This window comes from Pelobates fuscus, chromosome 8 (genome assembly GCF_036172605.1).
Source record: "Pelobates fuscus isolate aPelFus1 chromosome 8, aPelFus1.pri, whole genome shotgun sequence".
NCBI classification, from domain to species: domain Eukaryota; kingdom Metazoa; phylum Chordata; class Amphibia; order Anura; family Pelobatidae; genus Pelobates; species Pelobates fuscus.
This window is the reverse complement of record NC_086324.1, coordinates 38,795,825-38,817,841: the sequence shown is the minus strand read 5'-3', so window position 1 is coordinate 38,817,841 and position 22,017 is coordinate 38,795,825. Positions and strand designations below refer to the sequence as shown.

Sequence of the window (22,017 nt, the reverse complement as noted above, 5' to 3'; positions counted from 1 at the left end):
GGATCTTCCCAATAGCTTTGTGTAAATGTAAAGACCCCACAAGAGACGGCAACACTTTCAGATCATCACTGGATAATTAGATGAGGAACTGAAAGTGACATGAATTCTCATTCCTTTATAATAGAATGTCAAATGTTAATATGGACATATATGGGAATAGTCACGCTTTCTAAATTAAGAATTGTTCGTTTCACATTCAGGCAGCCTGAAATGGCATTTTAAATCCAAGTTTAGTGATTAATGTGTGCACATGTTAACCTTTAATGCCGTGTCTTGTCCCAAGTGACACTTATTGATCCTGACTGCAGTTAAGCTTTGCAGACGAAACTGAGTGTAATTTGTTGTTTTTTTTGTCTGTAGTCAAATATGGTTTTGTGATCAATTTAAAAAAATCAGTTGCAAGGAATTCATTGGTTTACAGTTGAACCACATTTATTACAAGTATTACAGTAAGATACATAGAATACAAACAGGTAATTGGGGAGAGCAGCTACACAATGAGCATGATAATCCTTCAATGCAAATTTAACCAAAGACATACAACCTGAATATATATTGTGCCGCTGTTGTATAGTTATTTTCAAAATAGTCAATACACAAAAATAATAATAAAAATCTTTTTCTTTAAATGAATACTCTAAGCACCATAACCACTACAGCATGCTGTAATGGTTATGGTGCCAGGTATGTTGTAGTGCCCTCCCATTGTAAGAAGCTAATCCGGTTTAGAATGATTTGACATCATACCTCGTGTCCGCTAGGCCTGCCTACACTCCATCCATTAGAGATACAGAAACTCTCAGCCTGATGGTGCAGCAATGGCTGAGCCCTGCACTTCTAATGGAAGCATCTGAGTAAGCATTCTATCCTTGGAAGGTATACTATTAGTTATTTTACTGAATGCATCAACATGTACCATTAACACTAGACACGCTTTTGAATTTTACATCATGGCTGTCTATGATCTGACAATGAAGATGCATATTTTAGCATCTATAAGAGCAATTATTTTGTTCAGCGACCACATACTTCTAAAGTACTGATTTACTGATGTAGTCAAGAGAACATGTCTCTCATTGCGCACTAATTAATATAATGATTAACTATCTGATCTGTTATCATTCTTTATTACAGCAAAACAGGAAAAATAGTAATCTTGTACCTTTCAAAGGTAGATCAATACAGAACATTGCATGACTAGCTGTGACTCTTTGTAAGACTTCCCTCAACTCCAACTTATCAATATCACTTGGATGTGCCTTCACCGTCCCTGGGCGTGGACAAATGTAAAAGTCCAGTACTATGCATTGATTAAGCAGAACACCCAGCATTTATTAATAAAGGAAAAAGAGAATAGATGCATGCACAAATCTGCTCTGTAATTATATATGTCTAATTTATTATCACAGTAGCCACTTTGATTTGTACACAAAACCAGATCTTATATTTTTTTTCTGGAATATAACTTCAATCAAGAAACAAGTAAGTAGATTTTCACATCAAATACAGTAATCAATAATTTGCATTTTGTTTTGTCGACACATACCAGTGTATATGTTTTTTTTTTCTTAATTTTGATCAAAAAACTGGGTTTTTTACTACAGTGAGAATTTAAAGTGAATTCAACATGAATTTCAAATTTAAACCCAGAGTAGCTAAACTAAAAACATGGCTGACTAGGAGATTTTTTTTTAAATTTTTCCCCCAGATTTTTTCATTTTCAACTTAAATCTGACATTTCTGAAATTGTTTGAAAGTTTAAGTTTTTATTTTTTTAAATCTACCTTGAATTCTCACTTCAGTAATCTCTGTACGTGGTTGGATTTTAGTGTAGAAGTGGTTTTATTGGTGGAATTTATTTTTGATTCATAATATAAAATACAGCTAGAAAGATTTTAATATGATTTATTTTTCAAGAAAACATTCAAATATTCCGATACCATTTTATTTATTATAATTTTATTTATACAGTGGTGGGTGGTATGGGAACTATAGGAGACATGGAATCCCAATACGAGGGGAAAAAAATTAGACATTCTGAAAAATAGGTCATACGCTACCTTTAATGATTTGAAAACCAATTAGTCGTGGAGAATTCAGACACACGGGAAAATAAGTGATATGGAATCAAACTACGATGTGAGAAATTTAAGTTAAATACGGATGAATAATGGTCAACAAAAAGGATAAAAACTATCATGGGGTTCCATCTATGTTTAATATTATCACCTGCTTATATTTGTTGGGTGTGAAATTAGGAAAAGGCTCTGGCATACATAGCAAGGATTGATTGGGAACATGACAATAAATATGATATGGGGAGATGGAGCAGAATTTAAACATCAGAAAACAAATAGTCTTGACTAGTAAACTATCGAAAATTCTTCAGGTCACGATCTAGATGTAGGTCTCCCAGAGAAGAAGTAAATGAGACCTTAAAGGTTGACATGGTTACTTACTATTGCGAGAATTGTCAGGAATTCATAGTGAATTCAAAGTGAATTGCAAAATTTACGGCAAATTAACAGAATTAGAATAATTCTGCAAGTCGGTTCTGCTTTCAGTTTGGGTAAGGCAGTTTGGCCGCTGCGAGACTAGCATGGTGAGGGAGTGAAGGTAAGCATAAAACTAAATCCAAATCCTCACAGGAACAAACACCTAAAATAGGTAGGGTAACACTATAGCATTGGGAGTACAAGTTTGTATTCCTAATGTGATAGTGTTCCTTTAAATCTGTCTTTTTTCTTAACTGGCAGGGCTTAGCACTGTGGAGCTAACAGAAGCTCTATGCAGATGCGTCAGAGAGCAGGGGAGTTTACAAGGCACCCGGCGGGTGCTAGGTAAGTATATGATAATATTCAGAGATGAAAAAAGGGGCCCAAACATATTTCTTGTTCCAGGGCCCTAAAAATGCAAAGGGGGATTTGGATCATATTTCCACAAGCCTTTCACATTAATTTTTCCAGCACCCAAAATGGATTTATTTTATCTTTTTTTTTTTTTTTTGCCAAACCAATGGATTAATGAATAGTTCAACAACTTTTTTCCGACAGAAAAAGGATGTAATGTATCCGCCTGTATACATTTGTCTGAAAATAGACATTTCTGCAAAAACTGGAGGAATTTACTATGACAAAAACTGTCATTTTAATTAATATGATAAAACTAACCACCACTTTTCAGATGACTTTGATAAATATCCCCCAGTGTTTAATTTCTCCTCTTCCTTGAATACTTTATCCTGGCGGCGAGGTGCAAAGGACAGAACTTACAGCAATGATTGACAGGAAGGTAAGCTGCAGGCATCCAGTTGCAGCATAAAAAGGTGTGGATTTCTACATTTAAAGGGCAGCTTTTATCAGATTTTCACTTCTTGAATGTAATGAACTTTTTAAAAAAGGAAAGAGAAGTTAAAATTCCCATTTGTAGTTGTCCTTTTTTCTTTTTAACTTTGTTTAAAACACTTTAAGTAAACATACAGGGATATTCATTGAAATGAAAATTGTCAAGGATTTAAAGTATATATTTAACTGAACCTATAAATTAAAGAAAAAATAGCTGAGTGGTAAAAATTCTCAAATTAAACTCCGCTTCCAGTTTGGCGTTAAGTTTTAAATTCACTTTCGAATTCCAAACAAGTCTCACTTTAGTGAACACTCCTAATGATATACAAATTCTGGGCATTGATAGTTCCACTTTATGTTTGGTTATTATTTTGACATAAAAATTTGACAGAAATTACTTTGAATTCCAGACATTCCACAGTCTACTGATAACTATTATTACTGGTATTACCGAATAACACCGAAGACATCCAATCCAGATTCAAAAAACACTTGGGGCTTGATCTCCACTCTTGCCACTCCCCAATTCCATCAATTAACATGCCTCTTGGCACACCCACAGTTACTTGCAGTTACACACAGATGCCAATACACAAACATAGATATAGACTGGCAGACACAGACACAGACACATACAGACATGCCCAAGCACACACAGGCACAAGCAAAGACACACACACAAACACAGACAGGTAGACACAGGCACGCACACATATACACTGACAGGTACAAACAGGCACACATAGACAGGTATATACAAAAGGGTACACACAGACAAGTATATACAAAAGGGTACACACAGGCAGGGAGAGGTATATACAAGCACAGATAGAAATGGACAGACACACAGAGTCACAGACAAGTTTAAACAGATACACACACGCATAGACACAGACAGGCACACCAGACACAGACAAGCAAAAAAATCATACAGTAATGTGCATAGTGGTGTATCACAGAGCTCAACAGCTGTGTGTAAATAGATCTGTTTGTTTTGTATTTGTGGTGGAGTTTTTGTGTTTGGGGCTGTAGATAGAGTGTGTGTGAATAGGTGATACAGTGCATGTGTGGTGGATGTAGTGTGTGTGTAAGGGATGCAGAGTCTGTGTACAGGGGATTCAGTGTATGTGTATGTGTTTGTATATGATGTAGTGTGTATATAGGGGTTGTAGTGTGTTTTTGCTGGTGGTGCAGTGCGTATATAGGACATATATATATATAGTGTGTGTGTGTGTGTGTGTGTGTGTAGGAGATGCAGTGTGTATTTGCTGGTGATGCAGTGTGTGTAAGGGATGTAATATGAGATAAGGGATGCAGTGTGAGTAGGGAATGTATTGTGTGTACAGGAAAAAAGGGGAGAAAAGGCTGCGCCAAGAGATACAATAAAATAAGTCCCAATAAAAATATAAATAGGATATATATAAATATATATAAAAGTCAATATAAAAAGGAGGATAAATGTCTATGTTGCGCTGGTGTTCTCTCTTCTTATGATGCTTTGGATCCTCCCGTGATATGTAAAATATAAAAGGGAAAAGGACCAATGGTGCAGATTGTGGGGTACGTGGAAAATGAAGAATAAAGATGTAATAAACTCACATTTATATGAGCTATAACCAGCTCAGGTGGAATGGGCGTTCTGCAGTATAATCCCTGCTAGTAGGATATCAGGAAATTCTGATCCACTGGTGCTGTCCAATTCTCAGGAGAAGGGAGAAAAATATATAACAGATAGTGCTCTCTGAAGATAAGATGTGGTATATACAAAACAAAATAAATATACTCACAGTATACAGTGCAGATGACACTGCACTTGAGATATGGCGTGGGTGGTATAATCCCCACCTTAGGATATATAAAATGCCAGGAAAGGATAATATAAAATTGGAGTGATAAAAATATATATAATAAAAATATGAATGGCACAGAGATAAAGCCAAACGTAATTTATTATTAAAAGTATACAATAAAATCCATTAACGCGTTTCACCTCAAGGGTTTTATCAAAATGGAATAAAACCCTTGAGCCCATTCCACCTGAGCTGGTTATAGCTCATATAAATGTGAGTTTATTACATCTTTATTCTTCATTTTCCACGTACCCCACAATCTGCACCATTGGTCCTTTTCCCTTTTATATTTTACATATCACGGGAGGATCCAAAGCATCATAAGAAGAGAGAACACCAGCGCAACATAGACATTTATCCTCCTTTTTATATTGACTTTTATATATATTTATATATATCCTATTTATATTTTTATTGGGACTTATTTTATTGTATCTCTTGGCGCAGCCTTTTCTCCCCTTTTTTCCTGTACATCCTTATCCCAGAGGGTTAGAGGGTGACCCTCTGTAAGGTTGCTGCCTCCTTTGTATATTATTAGCGCTAACCTACTCTACACTTTTTAATGTATTGTGTGTGTAGCGGATGCAGTGTGTGTGTGTGAGTGCTGGGGAGAAAGAATGTGTGTCTGTGATGTAAATGCAGTGTGTGGTGTGTGTGCTGGGGATGTATGAAGGGATCATGGACTGTAGTGTGTGTGGAGGGGGGTGAGATGGTGCTTCAAGTTGTTTAATACATATGATTAGATCTGGTATTGTCTAAGGAATCCCATGTTCGAAGTTCTAGCCCTACAGCCCCCCTGCCCCGTCGTCACCTTTTGTTCAATCCACATATCTTCTGTTGTCCAAATATTACAACTCACTCACTTACAAAATATAGACTTTAGCTCTGCCCCTCTACCCTTAATATTGTTTATATTAAAAATCCAGTCTTGATGACTTATTGATGTAATTTTTTTGAAATATCCCCCAAAACATCTCTTTGAGTTATATTAACACCTGATCTATGCAAGGTTACACTATTAATACTATCAGCAGCATTTAGTAAATACACTATTTAAATATTTCAGTAATTATGTTTGTTCCTTGCTATTTCTTACCTGCAGATTTTTCTGGTAAAATATAATTTGCAGTATTAGTTTTTGTTTATTTTAACTTATTAGTTTTACTCCTAGTTTTGTTCATTTAAAATGCAACTTTTATTGCTGGATGTAATCTTTCAACTATGGTAGCAGTTTTCTTGTTATTTTAGATAAAGGTCTTTAGGATCTTTGACCTGTGATATGCTATCTCTTTTATGCTAATAATCACCATAAATGTGGCGTTTATGTAGCAAAAATGTATGCACTGAATACACCTCTACCCTTTATCACAGTATCGTTGATGGCTAAACCGTATTAAAACCTTTTTAGTGCATGTGGAGTATTGCATCGCAACATTGGTTTCTTAGCTATATTAAATAAACACTACAGGGTTAGAAATACAATCATGTATTGCTGTAAGATATTCTATTTTCTAGATGTGTTTCTAACATTTCACACTGTGGTGTAGTTGATATTGAGTGACATGAACAGATGACAAGTTTTGCAAGCTCTTTACCGTTTCTGAGGGTCCATGGAACATGGGATGACGTAGGTTATAGGAATTACCAACAAGCATATTGTATCACAGTCATAATGCTACACAGACAGTTTGGTGGTATATATATATAGAATGTATTATCTGTGTAAGGGGGGAGACAAAGACAATGAGACACAGACTCAGAGATTCACATGACATCAAAGCCAAAGTGTCTCCTCACTCTGAATATCCAGCATATACCATCAGCCGTTGACCTATTTAACATCAATAACGTTGACTTTGTATTTGTAAAGCAAGAAGATTAATTCTCTTTTATAAAAGAAGCCAGGAAAGTCTGATTGCGTCATATTTTTAAGTGACACCGAAGAATTATAATATATGTGATACCAGGCGAGCCACCCAACATCAAGAAACAAGAATATAGCAGATTATTATTTTGGAGTTCATGTTTCTATAATTACCAGTGCCATAATTTTAACATATGTATTTAGGTGTCCTTCCTGTGTCTGTGATGGTTTGAATGTGAGTTTGACTTACCTCTCAACCCTTGCTGTGCTGGTCTCTGTCCTGCCTCCTTGCTTGAGATAATTTGACTGATGATCTCAGCCAATCCAATGCTTCTCAATAAGGGAAAAAAATTTGGGAGGATAATGCACATTCACCACAAAATGCTGCACCAATCTAGTGCTGCTCTATGAGCATTTGATTGAGAATCGAGTTTGAATCTCAGTTCTCAAGTTAAGAGTGCCTCTGTAAGAAAGACAGCCACTAGAGTTGTGTTAACCCTGCAATGTGTTTCATGGCAATTTTGAATTATTTATACAGGGCCACAGCACCCAGGTAGCTTCATTAAAGTGTTAGTGGTTTGGGAACCTTCAGTCGTCATTTAATAAAGTGGAAGATGCCACACTTTGACTTGGTGCTCTAGAAAAGGAATTTCAAACTCTGGCCCACCAGATGCCCACCAGAGGCTCACCAGAATTCTTTGAATTCAGATGGCCAAACAATCATAGATTTTGTAGTTCAACCACATCTGGGAGAGCTGAGTTTGGAAAGCCTGCTCTAGAATTAGTTCTTGGCCCTTTTTAGAAATGTGGTTAAACTAAATCAACTATATAGTAATTGTCTCTCTGCACCGTTTCATTCTCTAGAGTTGAGTTAGGTTTGCTGCCATGCCAGTATATAATTGTAATGCTTTCTTATCCAATTAATGCTGACATAATGGTACACCCAACTCTGCTCTACTATTTCACAAATGGTCCAGATGGTTGTCCTGGAGAATATTCTTCAATCAGACATTAAGCTTTCTGACTCTTGAGATAAACATCCTCTATGGGGTTAATTTTGCTTCTAATGCTTATATCCCGACCACATGATATAAATATATTTAATAATATATATGTAATGATACAGTCTTCTCTATTTCATTTTCAGGAGAATGGATACTAAGGACTCATTTATGTCAGGTAAATACAATCATATTACAGATGGAATATAAAATGTCTTAAACCAGTTCACGTCAGGAGGTAAATAATGCATAGTGTGCCCAAAGTCAATGTTGCAGGAAAATATATTTCATCAAGTCAACTTTTTCTCAGCAAACTAGCCGGCATTCAGAGGAGACACATTTGATTTTATATTTTTCACAGTACTGCACAATTTAAAAGATGAAATATGAAAAAAGACACCTTTGTGGTTTTAACACTAGATAGTGACTGATAGATGTACAATGCCTTGCAAAAAAATAAATTAACACAACAAAGCTGAACAAGCAATCAATAAACTCCGAATTTTATATGAACAGATGCACAGAAAATCAATTTTTAGCACTTACAATAAGTGATAAAAATGATAAAATAGATAAATAAAAAGATAAAAAGAATTCCATACAAACGTGAAGAATTGCTTACCTAAAATAAATGAATATGAAAGCTGATGTTGGGCTAGAAGTATACTTTGTAAATGTTTTTGCATTAAAATCACATACTCCAAAATGTGTTTTCAGGATAGAATTTACATTTTGTCTTTTCATAAATGTATCAGAATTGGCTCTCTGTGCCTTTTAAGTCATGGTAGACCTATAACAAAATAACATTACGTTGGATAATGCAGAAATACAACTTTTGTGTTTTGGGTCTAATCAAATGCAGACACTATGCAAAATGCAAACACAATACCTCATCTCTGGGGACAAGAACAAAAGAGGAATCAGACACCAAGAAGCTTTAATGACAAAGATATTAGTCCTATTTATTTTCAAACAACAAGAAAGGCACGGTTTTGGTCAAAGATTTATAAACTCCAAGGAAGACTGAAAATAAACAGTTTTTCCTGTGGTTGGTGAAAAAAAGGTTAATTGCACAAAATAAAGTACTGAATACTTTTTTTTGTTTTCAGTTTTAACAAAATTCACAAAATAAAAATGACTGTGTGGGCATTTGTTAATAAAACGTTTATTGCAAAAACCTACTACCAAGAAAAACAGACGTAGGTGATGAGGAAATACAGCTAGCCTTCTCATTCTGTTTTTTCGTTGCAAAACTCCTAAATTAATTTCTGTTTTAAAGGGATACTATGGGCAACAAAACAACTTTAGCTTAATGAAGCAGTTTTGGTGTATAGATCACGCCTCTGCAGTCTCATTGCTCAATTCTCTGCCATTTAAGAGTCAAATAATTTTGTTATGAAGCCGTAGCTACACCTCCCTGCATGTGACTTGCACAGCCTTCCCAAACACTTCCTGTAAAGATCCACACTCCAGATGTTGTGGACTACATCTCCCATTATGCTGGCAAAGGATCAAGGGAGATGTAATCCAAAACATCTGGAGTGCCAAAGGTTGCCCACCCCTGCCCTAGGTAGTGTGTTTTTATTAACCAAATTATTCTTTTCATTTTTTTGAATTCTGCAAAACTGTCTCTAACAGTGAGGAAGCCAATTATCACGGATAATGGGACTACATAACCAGTCTTAAAAATATATAAAATACATGCAAGTTTAATCATAAAGTCCCAGCTGGCCACCGGTATTCCAGAACCTCGACCTCCAGATGTAGTAAATTCCTAAGGTGTAAAATGAACTGGTGTTTGTTGTTCTACTCTGTGACTTTGATGGTCCTATCCATTTTCCATTAACTGCTTCTTGCACCTTCTTCCCTCAATATTTATATATCAATGCCACATCAGTGAACGTAGAACATTTCGATTTAATGACTAGAGGCAAATTAATCATACCTAATGGTTTGTTATAATTATATCAACTTACTTTGTTTACATTCTTAGTTCTACATATCTATCTCCCCACCTTAACCAAGTTATGTTTAGTGGTTAATTTTTTAAACAATTTGTAGAGTAAAAATATAATAGCTTAACTATACCAAACACTTAAACCCAAATGATACACACTTAATCCATATGAGACAGCATATTCATAGCTACATAATAATACCATAATATCTTAAGAATATTTGTGTTCCACGGTTGATATTTTTAGGGCAATAAGTACAGTAAGAAATAATCAGTAGCTTGTTTTTTTCTCTTTTGGAACCAATTTGAATATCAGTACAATAAAAGTGCCCTCTAAGCATGGGAAACCTTGTGGAATGGTAATGTGTACCATAACTTTGTATTTATGATCAATATTAATTGCATGAGAGTGTAAGAAAGAGAGAATGCAAGAGGTAGTTACTTACTGATGTCTTGTATAGAGCAGAAGCATTGGAAATCAATTCCTGGAGCCTACAGTTGTAGCTTAACCTTGAAAACATGGCCATGACTTGATTCAACACGAGTTAAACTTGATATCCAACAGATAAAACTTAAACAATCATTGCATACTGACTCTGTCTAAATGAACACTCCAGACTGAAAGTGACCCCCCAAGTGCTTTACACTGAACCACTATCACATAGAAAATACAAAATTTAATACAGCAAAACTTAATTTTGTTAAAGCAAAACAATAAAATCGAGTGTGGAAAATAAATTGCTGATCCCACTCCCTTTTCGTTGATTTTTCTGAAGACGTGGCTTAGATTCTGAAGCCCCAGATAATTTTGGGGCAAAATTGTTATAAGACGTATTAAATCCCCTCCACAGCCAGGTCATGTTTTTGAAGACCTACGTTTCAGTGTGCAAAGTTAGGATGGCAATCCAGTGGTGAGTTGAGAAGAGGTTGACACTGCAGAAGGACATGGTGACACTGAGATGTAGAGGCAATGCTAATGGAAATAACATGGACATAGAATAAGAAGATTCATTGCACTGAGAAGGTGGAGAGTTGATGACATTTATGAGAGAAGAGGGTGACACATGGAGAGATATTGAACAGATGGCTCTGCATTAAAAATGTGATTCGTGTGTGACAAATAGGTGGTACTGGGAACAGATATGGGTAGCTATCTACACATGGGTATAGAAAGTGTAACTCTAGGGTGTGAGGTGAGATTATGACACTTGGAAAACACACTGGCCTCCTAAGCCAGAAATTGTGGGTTCATGTCATATCTGGGGCCATAAAATCAGTGCTGTGGAATTTGTTGGCACTTTTTTGTGCTCAGTGATTACATTTTTAAGAGTCAGAGGTAGTTTGATGCAGGGGCCAGAGCAGGGGTAGGCAACCTTCAGCACTCCAGTTGATGTGGACAACATCTCCCCCTAATGCTGTGCTAGCATTATAACTGTAAGAGCATTATGGGAGATGTAGTCCACAATATCTGGAGTGCCGTAGGTTGCCTGCCCTAGGGTCTACCCTGGGTTTAAGGGGTCAAAAGTGAAAAAGGTGGAGCCTGACAGACAGTAAAAGAAGTTAGAAAATAGTCTTGGGATGAGGTAATTTGCTTTAAATTCAATCCTAATTCCCTAAGTATTTTTGAAACTGTATTTGTGGCCCTGTTCTTGTGACAGTGCATTGCTTTCTTAAGCCATTCTGTATCTTTATTGTTAGTTTTTTTTATTGTTTATTATGATTTGGGACTTTCAAATTTTCTTTTCTTAAGGAAGAGTAACGAATATATTTTAAAGTTAATTTGTGCTTTAAATTACAACAAATAAAATAGAGCAATGCCGGAAGAACTATAGATTAACCTCCTGAAACATTGTCTATTGACACAGTCTGTGTTGAGGCCCCAGCCTTGCGGTAGATCTCCCACATTCTGTGTATCTTAAAGTGTGTAATTCTGTGTGTCTGTGTATCTGCATGTATGTCAGTGTGTATATATATGTCTGTGTATCTGTGTGTTAGTTTGTGTGTCTGCTTTTGCGTGTGTGTATGTGTGTCTGTGTATCAGCATGTATGTATCTGTATGTGTTATATGGTGTGTATCTGAATGTTTGCCAGTGTGTGTTTGTATGACTGAGACACATTGAGAGGTGTGTGTGTGGGGTGGGAGAAAGGGGGGTAGGTAAGACATATGGGGGGGCCCCTGGACAATTTTCAGTGGTTTCTAGTTATGCCTCTGCATGGGGGTTATGGTTCTACAACATCTGGGGATCTACCTTTCGGGCACCTCTGGTATACAGAAATAAACATAAATAAAACAATGTTTGTATTTCTCTTCTTCATTTGCAAAATTTGCCCTGGTTTTGCCTTGTCTGAACCATTTTGTGATGTCATTTGCTAATATTTTAATGTAAATTTAAAAGAAAATGTTATATCTTTAAAAAAAATAAAATAAAAATGTTTGCCATAAATAGAAGATGATTTTCAATGTTTTATTTAATGGTGTAAAGTCCAGTGAAATGGCAGTTCCTCTTTAATTTTTTAAAATGCTAACTTACGAAGGGAACCATAACACTTCTAAATGCAAATGGACACACCTATGTTTGAAGAGCTGATAATGAACTGTCACACATTGCTTTTTCATACTGCACACATGTGATTGGCCCTGCAGTGAACATGTCTTAGTTATATAATGGTATAGTGTATTTGACTTTAATGCCACGTGACTTAAACAAGTATTTGACAATTATTTTGTATTTATTTTGTCTTTTAGAAGGAGAGTTGCAATCATTAGCAGATGGGTATGTACAGCTTTTTTTTTAAAAAACTCTTTCTACAGTGAAAAAAGTATAATGTGTAATAATTAAATTATCGTTTTTTGTAGTATTTCTCAAACCAATACCAACTTAGATTTGCTAAGTTTATTAGTATTTTAAGTTTATTAGTGTTTTAAGTTCTTAAACCCAATATTATGCCAGCATTTCTGACATTTCTTTCCATCGGTGAACTGTTTATATTTTAAACATTACACATCCCAAACAATGTTTATGTAGAATTTGTGGAATATATGTCTGTGAGATCTATATAACTTGTATTTGCAATGTTGTAAGATGTATTTTCACAATGAGGTTTAGATACTTTATAATGCCTTAGTGAGCACTATTAACTAGGGATATGCATGGGCAAAAAATTTTGTTTGGTTTGGAAATTCGGGTAAGTAAAAAAAATGAGTCTGCTTCGGCAATTTAGACCAATGGCATTCGGTTCGGCACTTTGGAACTGCCGAATGGCATTCAGTTCAGACATTTGGCATTCGGGAACACAGCATTCGGGCATTCATTTTGGGCATTCGGCAGTTTGGCATGTCGTCCGTTTTGAAAGATAAACATTTGTGTGTTTTTTCTTAAACAGCACAGTTTTACATTGCATAGTGGACCACAGCAGCACCCAGACAACTCAATCTTAAAGAAGAGGTTTAGTTAATAATTAGTAGTTTTAGTTTAGTATATATACAATTTACAAAATTATATTTTCACTGAACAAAATTATATTTTCACTGCACAGATAGTGCAGCCAATCAGGGAGCACTATCAGCATGCAACTCTTCTGCACACTATATAATCCCAACCCTGTGACACCATCTATGTGGAGAGTTTAGGAGCAAAGAGTGAGCAAAGAGTGAGCAGAGTGTGAGAGCAGAGTGTGAGCAGAGTGTGAGAACAGAGTGTGAGAGCAGAGAGAAAGAAATGTGTGTGTGAACAAGCAAGTGAGAGTGTGTGTGAGAGAGAGAAAGCAAAGTGAGAGCAAGTAATGGCTGGTACACACAATTAATCACTACAGTAAAGTCACAGTGCAGCAGAGAGACACCTTGGCAAAATCAGAATTAAGTGGCTGTCCTCTAACATTAATCACAAAAAAATTGTTGATTTCATTGGACAGGGAACAGTGAAACCGCATTGGGCAAGCAAGCATTACATCGCACAAAAGTGTTTTACCACTTTTCAGAAATCTGAATCACTTCGGCATTTCGGCACTTCAAGGCTTCAGAGCTTGGGCGCTTCGGAACCTCAGCACTTCAGACATTCGTAAGCATCCGAATGTCCGAATGGCATTTAGATTGCGTATGAATGCGTATGAATTTAGATTCAGATTCAGATGAAACGAATTGCACATGTCTACTATTACCTATGCCCACTCAATTCTTTTAATGATAAAATAGGCTAAGTAAGTTAAAACTTACCTTGAATCCAGCACCAAATGAGGTTCTCATTTCCCGTTTTCCCACCCTATGTTTTGTTACACTGTCTCACTGTCTCAATGTAAACATTGCAGTTTCTCATTGAGATGAATTGGTCTCGATGACTTAGGTGGCTCTTTCAGCGTAGATACAGAACATTTGAAACAAATGCATAGCTCAACCATCTGACATTCAAATGGTTAAGGTGCTCTGCAGACACATGCCATAGGTAAATGGGTAGGAGTTAACTTCTTCATCCAGCAGACAAATGCCACCATGCTTACCAGACTTGACATGTACAAAGTGGTCAGGACTTTCCCCAGATGTGAAAATGGCGCATTGGCACTTCCAGTCCTCATATTGGTCAGAAGTTCAGATTACTTACAGGCTGAAAATGTGATAGTCCTGTTATTAAATATGGTGGTGGTAGTAATAGTAGTTTAACCTGCATATAATCCCCATTGACCAAAACAAAACAACAACAAATCGTTTTCGAAATATCCTCAGACGCAAAGATGTTTTTCAAATGTTCTTTTTTTAATAGATCGGAAAAAAAGGTTAAGAAGAAGAAAAAAGAAAAAGAAATACGTGTTAGTTTCTTCCAACTGGTATGTGTGTGTTTTTGTTGCCATATCGTATAATTCAATAACAGAAAACTAAAAAAAGAGATACATTTGAGCATGTTATGGTGCCATAATGGATAAAGAAGACAATATAAATACTTTTTACCTCTCACAGAGCTCTGATTAAACACAGTTAAAGGGACACTATAGTCACCTGAACAACTACAGCTTAATGTAGTTGTTAAGGTGAGATCTATAGCTCCCTGCAGGCAATCTAATGTAAACACTGTATTTTCAGAGAAAATACAGTGTTTACATTGATTGATAGGAATACCTCCAGTGGCCGTCACTCAGACGGCCACCAGAGGGACTTCCTATCATGCAGGGCCCTAAAAAGGCCCTGTACACGTCAGACGTTTGAAAATACACTGTGTGCGCGCCTTCTCTGTCCAGCCTGTCAGCGGAGGAGGGGGGCGGGCAAAGACCGCGAGCTGAGCTGTCACTCAGCTCAGCTCGCGGCCGTGCACACTGCGCGCATGGCGGTAGTGCGCTCAGGACTTCAGAGGGCGGCACGAATGCCGCCCTCTGAAGTATGTGCGCATGTGTGGCGAAGCCGCGCATGCGCACAAGGGAGCAATGACGCTTACAAATGGAAGCGTCTGATTGCTCCCTGCTCGCACTCGCCTATTTCGTCATTTTGACGAAATAGGGGGCGCGGCTTCATGAGGCTCCCGGCGATGGAACCAGGTAAGTAAAATTGCCTCCCTGGAGAGTCCCTTTAACATGTGACAATACATTCTTGTATCTGCCAGTTGAATACAAATGTTCCCACTTCTGTCAATGGCCAAGCTATAATTCAGCTTCCATAATTAAAGAGGAGCTGTCACATCTCCGGCAATTTATACTATTAAATAAAACACTGAAAATCACTTATAAGTTGCGTCAACATTTTATCATGAGACGCTCAGTTTTCTCTTAAATTTATATTAAAGATTTAACAAATTACATTGTAACCCAGTGCACACAAGTCAAGCCAGGGCACACTTTGCAAATGAGGAGGAGAAATATAAACTGTGTTTCATTTCTCCTCTTCTCTGTCTGCTCTCTCTATGCTGACTGCCAGGTGAAAAGGACAGAGCATATAGTAATGATTGACAGGGAGCCAAGATGGAGACACCCAGTTGCAGGATAAAGAGGTGTGGATTTCTACATTTAAAGGAACACTATAGGATCAGGAACACAAACATGTATTCCTGACCTTATAGTGTTTAACCCACCATTTAGGTGGCTTGCTCCCCCTTAGCCCCGCAATAAAAGTTTAACTGTCACCTTATTTCGCTCCGCCTCCTTTGTGACATCTTTAAAATGGCAGATTTTTTAGCCAATCCAATGCTTTTGCATAGGGAAAGCATTCGATTGGCTAAAATCGACACGGGGCGGGGCCAAATGCCGTTTTGGCCAATCAGGACCTCCTCATAGAGATGCATTGAATAAATGCATCTCTATGAGGAAAATTCAGCGTCTCCATGCAGAGTGTGGGGATGCTGAATGTCAGGGCTGCTTTTTCGACAGCACTGACCCAGGAAGCACCCCCAGTGGCAATCTAAGGAGTAGCCACTTAGAGATGTCCCTAGAGATAATGTAAACACTGCCTTTTCTCTGAAAAGGCAGTGTTTGCATGAAAAAACCCTGAACGGAACTATTATACTAACCATTAAGCTGTAGTTGTTCTGGTGACTATAGTGTCCCTTTAACTTAATTTTTATCAAGTCAACTCACAAATACAGATTTGTTAGTGACAGTTCTTTTTTAAGGTGATCTCTTGTAATATAACCCAGCCCTTAGTCTTTCTAATACACAGTTAGATCTTTACTCACTCCATCCAAGTCCATAAATATAGGCAGTAAAGAAGGGTACGTTCACTATCTTACCCTCTTAGAAAAACACTGTAAAATAATACTATAGATAAATTGGTCTCTTAAGGTCAGATCATATCCTTTGCTGTGTCTTCACAATTGCATCCGCAGATTGCTTATATTGGCATGGAATTTACGGTACTTCTTATTTATATTTGGTAGCTCAGTAAGCCATGCTATTGAAACATGATTAGGACAATCAATTTTGGAATTGAAACATTAAAGTGCAAATTGCTATGATCACGTAAACCAGTGGGTGAATCCAGAATCGTCAAACATTTTACCTAGAACTCCGTTTGCCTAAAATGCTAAAGCTGTAGGTTGAGAAAACGGACCAACCCAATATGATGGACCGATGTGATTCTGAATAGAAGTCTTTCCTGTTAAAGTATTGTTTAGCCATGGTGGTAGAGATCTCCCTGTTGGATAGATATGCTTTGTAAATAACAATAAATTAACAGCCATGTCATAGTGGAAACAATGCTGCCGGACGTCTGCCGAAAAGAAACATTTTAGCAAACAAACGCTTTTTTTTCAGCAAGTTTTAGAAGCAGATGAATTAATCCATTGGTGCATAATGCAAAATGGCAGATAATTACTTTTTTTATTGAACTTTTTTTTAAATATATATATATATATATATATATATTTAAATTCAGAAATGTCTGAAATGCTTTTGATTGATAAGGGATGATTTTTCTTTATTTTTAAGCTTATTGTTTTTTGCCAGTCTGTTATAAAAAGTTACGAGAAAATACTGCCATACCAAGTTATTCTTTTTACCTTCCTTATGCAAGATAGAATCCCAGGGAAACATGTCTTTTTAACAGCTCTGCATGTTGCAGTATAGAGTATATATTCCAAATGTTCAACATTGCAGTTGGGTAAGGAGTTTGCCATTGTTTTATCAATGTTAAGAAAAGTGAGAAAATGGTATCGATGCTACAGAACATTAGCGAAACATCCTTACTGGAATAACCAATAATGTAATTTCAGTTTCGCTTTGCTACTACAACGGATAAAGTTATGATGATTATTGGAAGTCTGTGTTCTCTAGTCCATGGGGCTGCTCAACCATTAATGCTCTTCATCTATGGCTTAATGACTGACACATTCATAGCATTCGAGAAGGAAGTTCAAGAACTCCAGAATCAGGACAAAATATGCCTCAATGGAACCATCAGTTGGAAAAATGGATCTGACTATCAATTTGAAAACCAGACAGTGTCTTGCGGGTAAGATGTAGAAGTACTTTGAATAATTGACATATAGATTACCCAATATATTCAGTTCTGTCTTCGAGTTGACAACAGTTTTGTATTTACCAAAAGTAAAGAAGTGTTTGCAGGGATTTACTGGGATGTAGGCGCGGAGGGTCATCTTCAGTGACAAGACCCATGTCACAAGTGATGCCTGTAATGGGTGGGAACACCCAGAAAAGTAACAGGACTGTCTGAGAACGGGCAGGCCCGCTGACTAACAAACTGCCAGGGAGGCCTCAAGCCTTCCTAACCAAGGAAGGAGTGCTGGTGACGTGATCCCTGCTTGATTCTAGTGCCTTCTGCACAGTGCACACAAATCTAAAGATGTGCTTGCACCGTGCTGACCACAGTAAAATTGGGACTGTCTCACCAAGCATGGGTCTGTTGGGAGGTCTGCACTAAATGCCCAGCCTCCTGGGCCCTATATTACCCCCATTAAAATGCACCCATAACTCATGTTGTCAAAGTTTTAAGCTAAAATTCACAGGCATTTTGTTCTCCTGGTGTTAAATTTGGTAATAAAGGGATTAAAACTATAGCAAAACCAAACAATAGAGTGTGCTGTCCCTTTAAGACCAACAAGTGCAATATTATGTAGCAAACAAAGTGACCAAGTGCACTTGTGCAAAAACACACCATGAAAATGTTTACAACATACTTTGCAAAGATAGTGTAATCTCCAACCAAAAGATTAATACTTAGCTTTCCCATTTTGGAATATACCTTTAAACTTGTATCGGCATTCACATATAGATCTCAAAAAAAGGGAAAATACACAATCATAGGACAGTATGTTTGAATGTTAAATGTGCAAAATATGGAAGAGAAACAGTCACAAGGATAGAGCAATTTAGTGTGTTTTTTATTATTAAAACCATAGCAGCCTCAGAATAAAATGTTTAAATGCTTTAAGACCTTCTGCGAAACATTGCCTTTCACATTCTATACTGAACAGGAATGACAGTGTATAGACTATTTACGTAACTGTGAGGCTTATCAATGCTTTGTGCGATACGAGAGATGTTGGGGTTAATCTTTTACTGTACTGTAACCTTTCCTCCTCTTTCCTAGAACAAACATTGAAGCGGAGATGACACAATTTGCATATTACTACGTAGCAATTGGTATTGCTGTGCTAGTCCTCAGCTATTTCCAGGTAATTATTTGAAACTAATGTTCTTCTTTTAAGCAATTTTTCACTAGAACTAAAAGTGAACATAAACAAAACTGGGAAGAGTTTCAAAGGGACATTTTTTTAGGAATTAAAAATAAAATATTGTTTCCAAGAGAGGATATAAATACATGAATAAAGATATAAATACATGAATAAATCAACTGGCCAAAACATTTCTAAACAAAGCATTAATACCTCTACGGCACTCACAATGGTATTTCTATATTGTTGTCATAAAAAAACAGGTGTGGGAAGTGAGCATATTGGTTAAGCCTTAACTATGAAGAATTGGCAGGGGAATTGAAATGCCAGGCAAAAATAACAGATCTGATTAACGACCGAGTTAAAGAATTGTTCCAGTATGTGTGTTTGGCAGAAAATGTTTTATTCACCAGTCAGTTCATTACAAATAAAAGCATAATACAGTCCCAGACTATGAAATAATGAGTGTAATCCTTTTTATTATGATAATGATATATTTAAATATTTTTTATAATCATCATATTGTATAGAAAATATAATTGTATTTCTAGATGCTGGCTTTTGCTATTTGCTATTTTGACATCTTTCTCAGAGACAGTTTCCTTATCTAAAACCATCCCTGATGATCATGTGGTCTTTGTAAATAATTCCAGGACTTTACTAAATCATGACAGATATTCATGATGTTTTTGAAGACATCGATGCTAGTACTATATTCAGCTCTTTAATTCCCTTTAACAGAGAAATAATAGTACAATACGTCAAAACAGCAGTAAAACAAAAGAGAATGCAGTTAGAGACATCACTCCCTCCCACCAGTAATGTATCAGAGTAGACTATAAATAACAATGTCAACGTTCCATTGTCCTATTTCAGGGCTGCCCAACAGGGATCCCCGGATGTTGTAGAACTACGACTCATATGATGCTTTGTCATTCTAAATGCATTCTAAAGGCATGCAAAGCACCATGGGAGTGTAGTTCCAGAACATCTGGGGATCTACCTGTTGGGCAGCCCTGTTTGTTGAGGAACTATCCTCAATAATCAAGAGGAGTTAATTTTCATCAAAACTGTAAAATAAACTATCTCATGTATTTGATTTAGGCTGCATTCTCTTCTATATACTTCATTGCAGAAGAAAAAGTTCCATCTATGAAACTACAGACTGGTCACTAGCTGTACCTATTCTTTCCTGTTATACTACTGTTTTTATTTATTGTGCTATTTCTTTTTTGCTAATTATGAGAGTAAAGGAAATAGATTCTTAAAGGGACTCACCAGTCCCAGGAAAACATATTCGTTTTCCTAGCACTGCAGGACCCTACAGTGTCCTTCCATCTCCCACCCCTCACCCCATGTTGCTGAAGGGGTTAAAACCCCTTCAGTGACTTACCTGAGTCCAGCACCGATGTCCCTCGGCGTTGGGTCAGGCTCTGCCTACTCTCCTCCCCAACCGTCGTCAGTCGTCAGGAGAGACCTAATATGCTTTCCTATGGGGAGGTCTAATGCGTATGCATGGCCATTGCCGGGGATGCGCATTAGACCTCCCTATAGGAAAGCATTATTCAATGCTTTCCTATGGGGATTTTGGCAACGCTTGAGGTCCTCACATAGCGTGAGCACGTCCAGCATTGTTTAAAACACTTTTCGTGTTCTAAGAATACGATAGGACTTAACCCTGCAAGGTAATTATTGTAGTTTATAAAAACTGCAATAATTACACTTGCAGGGTTAAGGGTGGTGGGAGTTGGCACCCAGACCACTCCTATGGGCAGAAGTGGTCTGGGTGCCTAGAGTGTCCCTTTAAAGCTTAATGTGAGTCTGTGTTTCGTGTTATGTTGTTACTAAAATATATTTGTAGCAACATCTGTTTGTCCGTCCACCCCTCCACCCCTCCATCCATCCATATTTAATCAGTCTATCTATCTAATGGCAAACAAGTGAAAATAAACATTAACATTCAGATGTTAAAAAGACAGCATTCGATAAATCGGAAGTACTTACTTCAACAGAAATATAATATATTTTGACATAATCACATTTAGAGAATTGTAACATGGAATCTAACTGGTTTAATATAGGCAATTCATTATTTAAAATATTTCCATACGTACTGTCTTAATGTATATCTCACTGGGTTCAATACATAGATGTTATTTGATTGAATTCAATCCAGGTATCTTTTATTAATCCCTTCAGATTTCATTATGGGTTATTGCTGCAGCTCGTCAAATTCAAATAGTGCGTACGGAATATTTCAGGAAGATAATGAGACTTGACATTGGCTGGTTTGATTGCAATTCAGCAGGAGAACTAAACACAAGAATTTCAGAGTAAGATTGATACAATTGATTTTAACATTGCATTAAAAATAATTGAAATGTTTCCTGCGTATAATACTATAGTTTATAAAGTAGATTATATCTCAACATCAATAAAACTATGTGGCTGTTGCATTATTTCATTATTTTCTCTTACCCTTGCAGTCTAAAACAAATCGTGAATTGTTCCAAATATAGTTTTAGGTAGTTATAGAGTGGGTCCTGTAACATATGGGGTACTTTGAACATTTACAGTCTTATGCAATGTATAGTCACACGGTAATTCAATTCCCATTATTTTTGTATGTATATACATATGTAGAGGACATTTTTATTCTCTAAAGCAGGGGTCAGCAACCTATGGCACATGTGCAATGCATGACACCTGACTGGCCTTTGCACGGCACTCAAGGCTGCCAGAGACAAACAGGCTCTGGCCTATAAGACATCCCAGTGGGACTTCATATATCTGCTAATGCAAACTGAGTGGTGATTGCAGATGGTAATGGTCAATCCTTAATTTTTCAATTTTCACATTGCAGCACTTAGAGGAAGTGATCTCAGATCATTTCT

At 36.8% G+C, this 22,017-nt stretch overlaps 1 protein-coding gene across 1 annotated transcript in view; it reads left to right on the top strand.

The window, feature by feature from the left end:
• The first annotated feature begins 1,438 nt into the window (after positions 1–1,438).
• The window catches only part of LOC134571451 (bile salt export pump-like), an 86,637-nt gene continuing 66,058 nt past the window's right edge, over positions 1,439–22,017 (top strand). Inside the window, exons 1-7 of the mRNA XM_063429704.1 lie at positions 1,439–1,482; positions 8,206–8,237; positions 12,763–12,790; positions 14,771–14,834; positions 17,702–17,940; positions 19,039–19,123; positions 21,323–21,456. Coding sequence (XP_063285774.1) covers positions 8,210–8,237; positions 12,763–12,790; positions 14,771–14,834; positions 17,702–17,940; positions 19,039–19,123; positions 21,323–21,456 — 578 coding nt within the window. The 5' untranslated portion in view covers positions 1,439–1,482; positions 8,206–8,209. The remainder of the gene's footprint in view (positions 1,483–8,205; positions 8,238–12,762; positions 12,791–14,770; positions 14,835–17,701; positions 17,941–19,038; positions 19,124–21,322; positions 21,457–22,017) is intronic.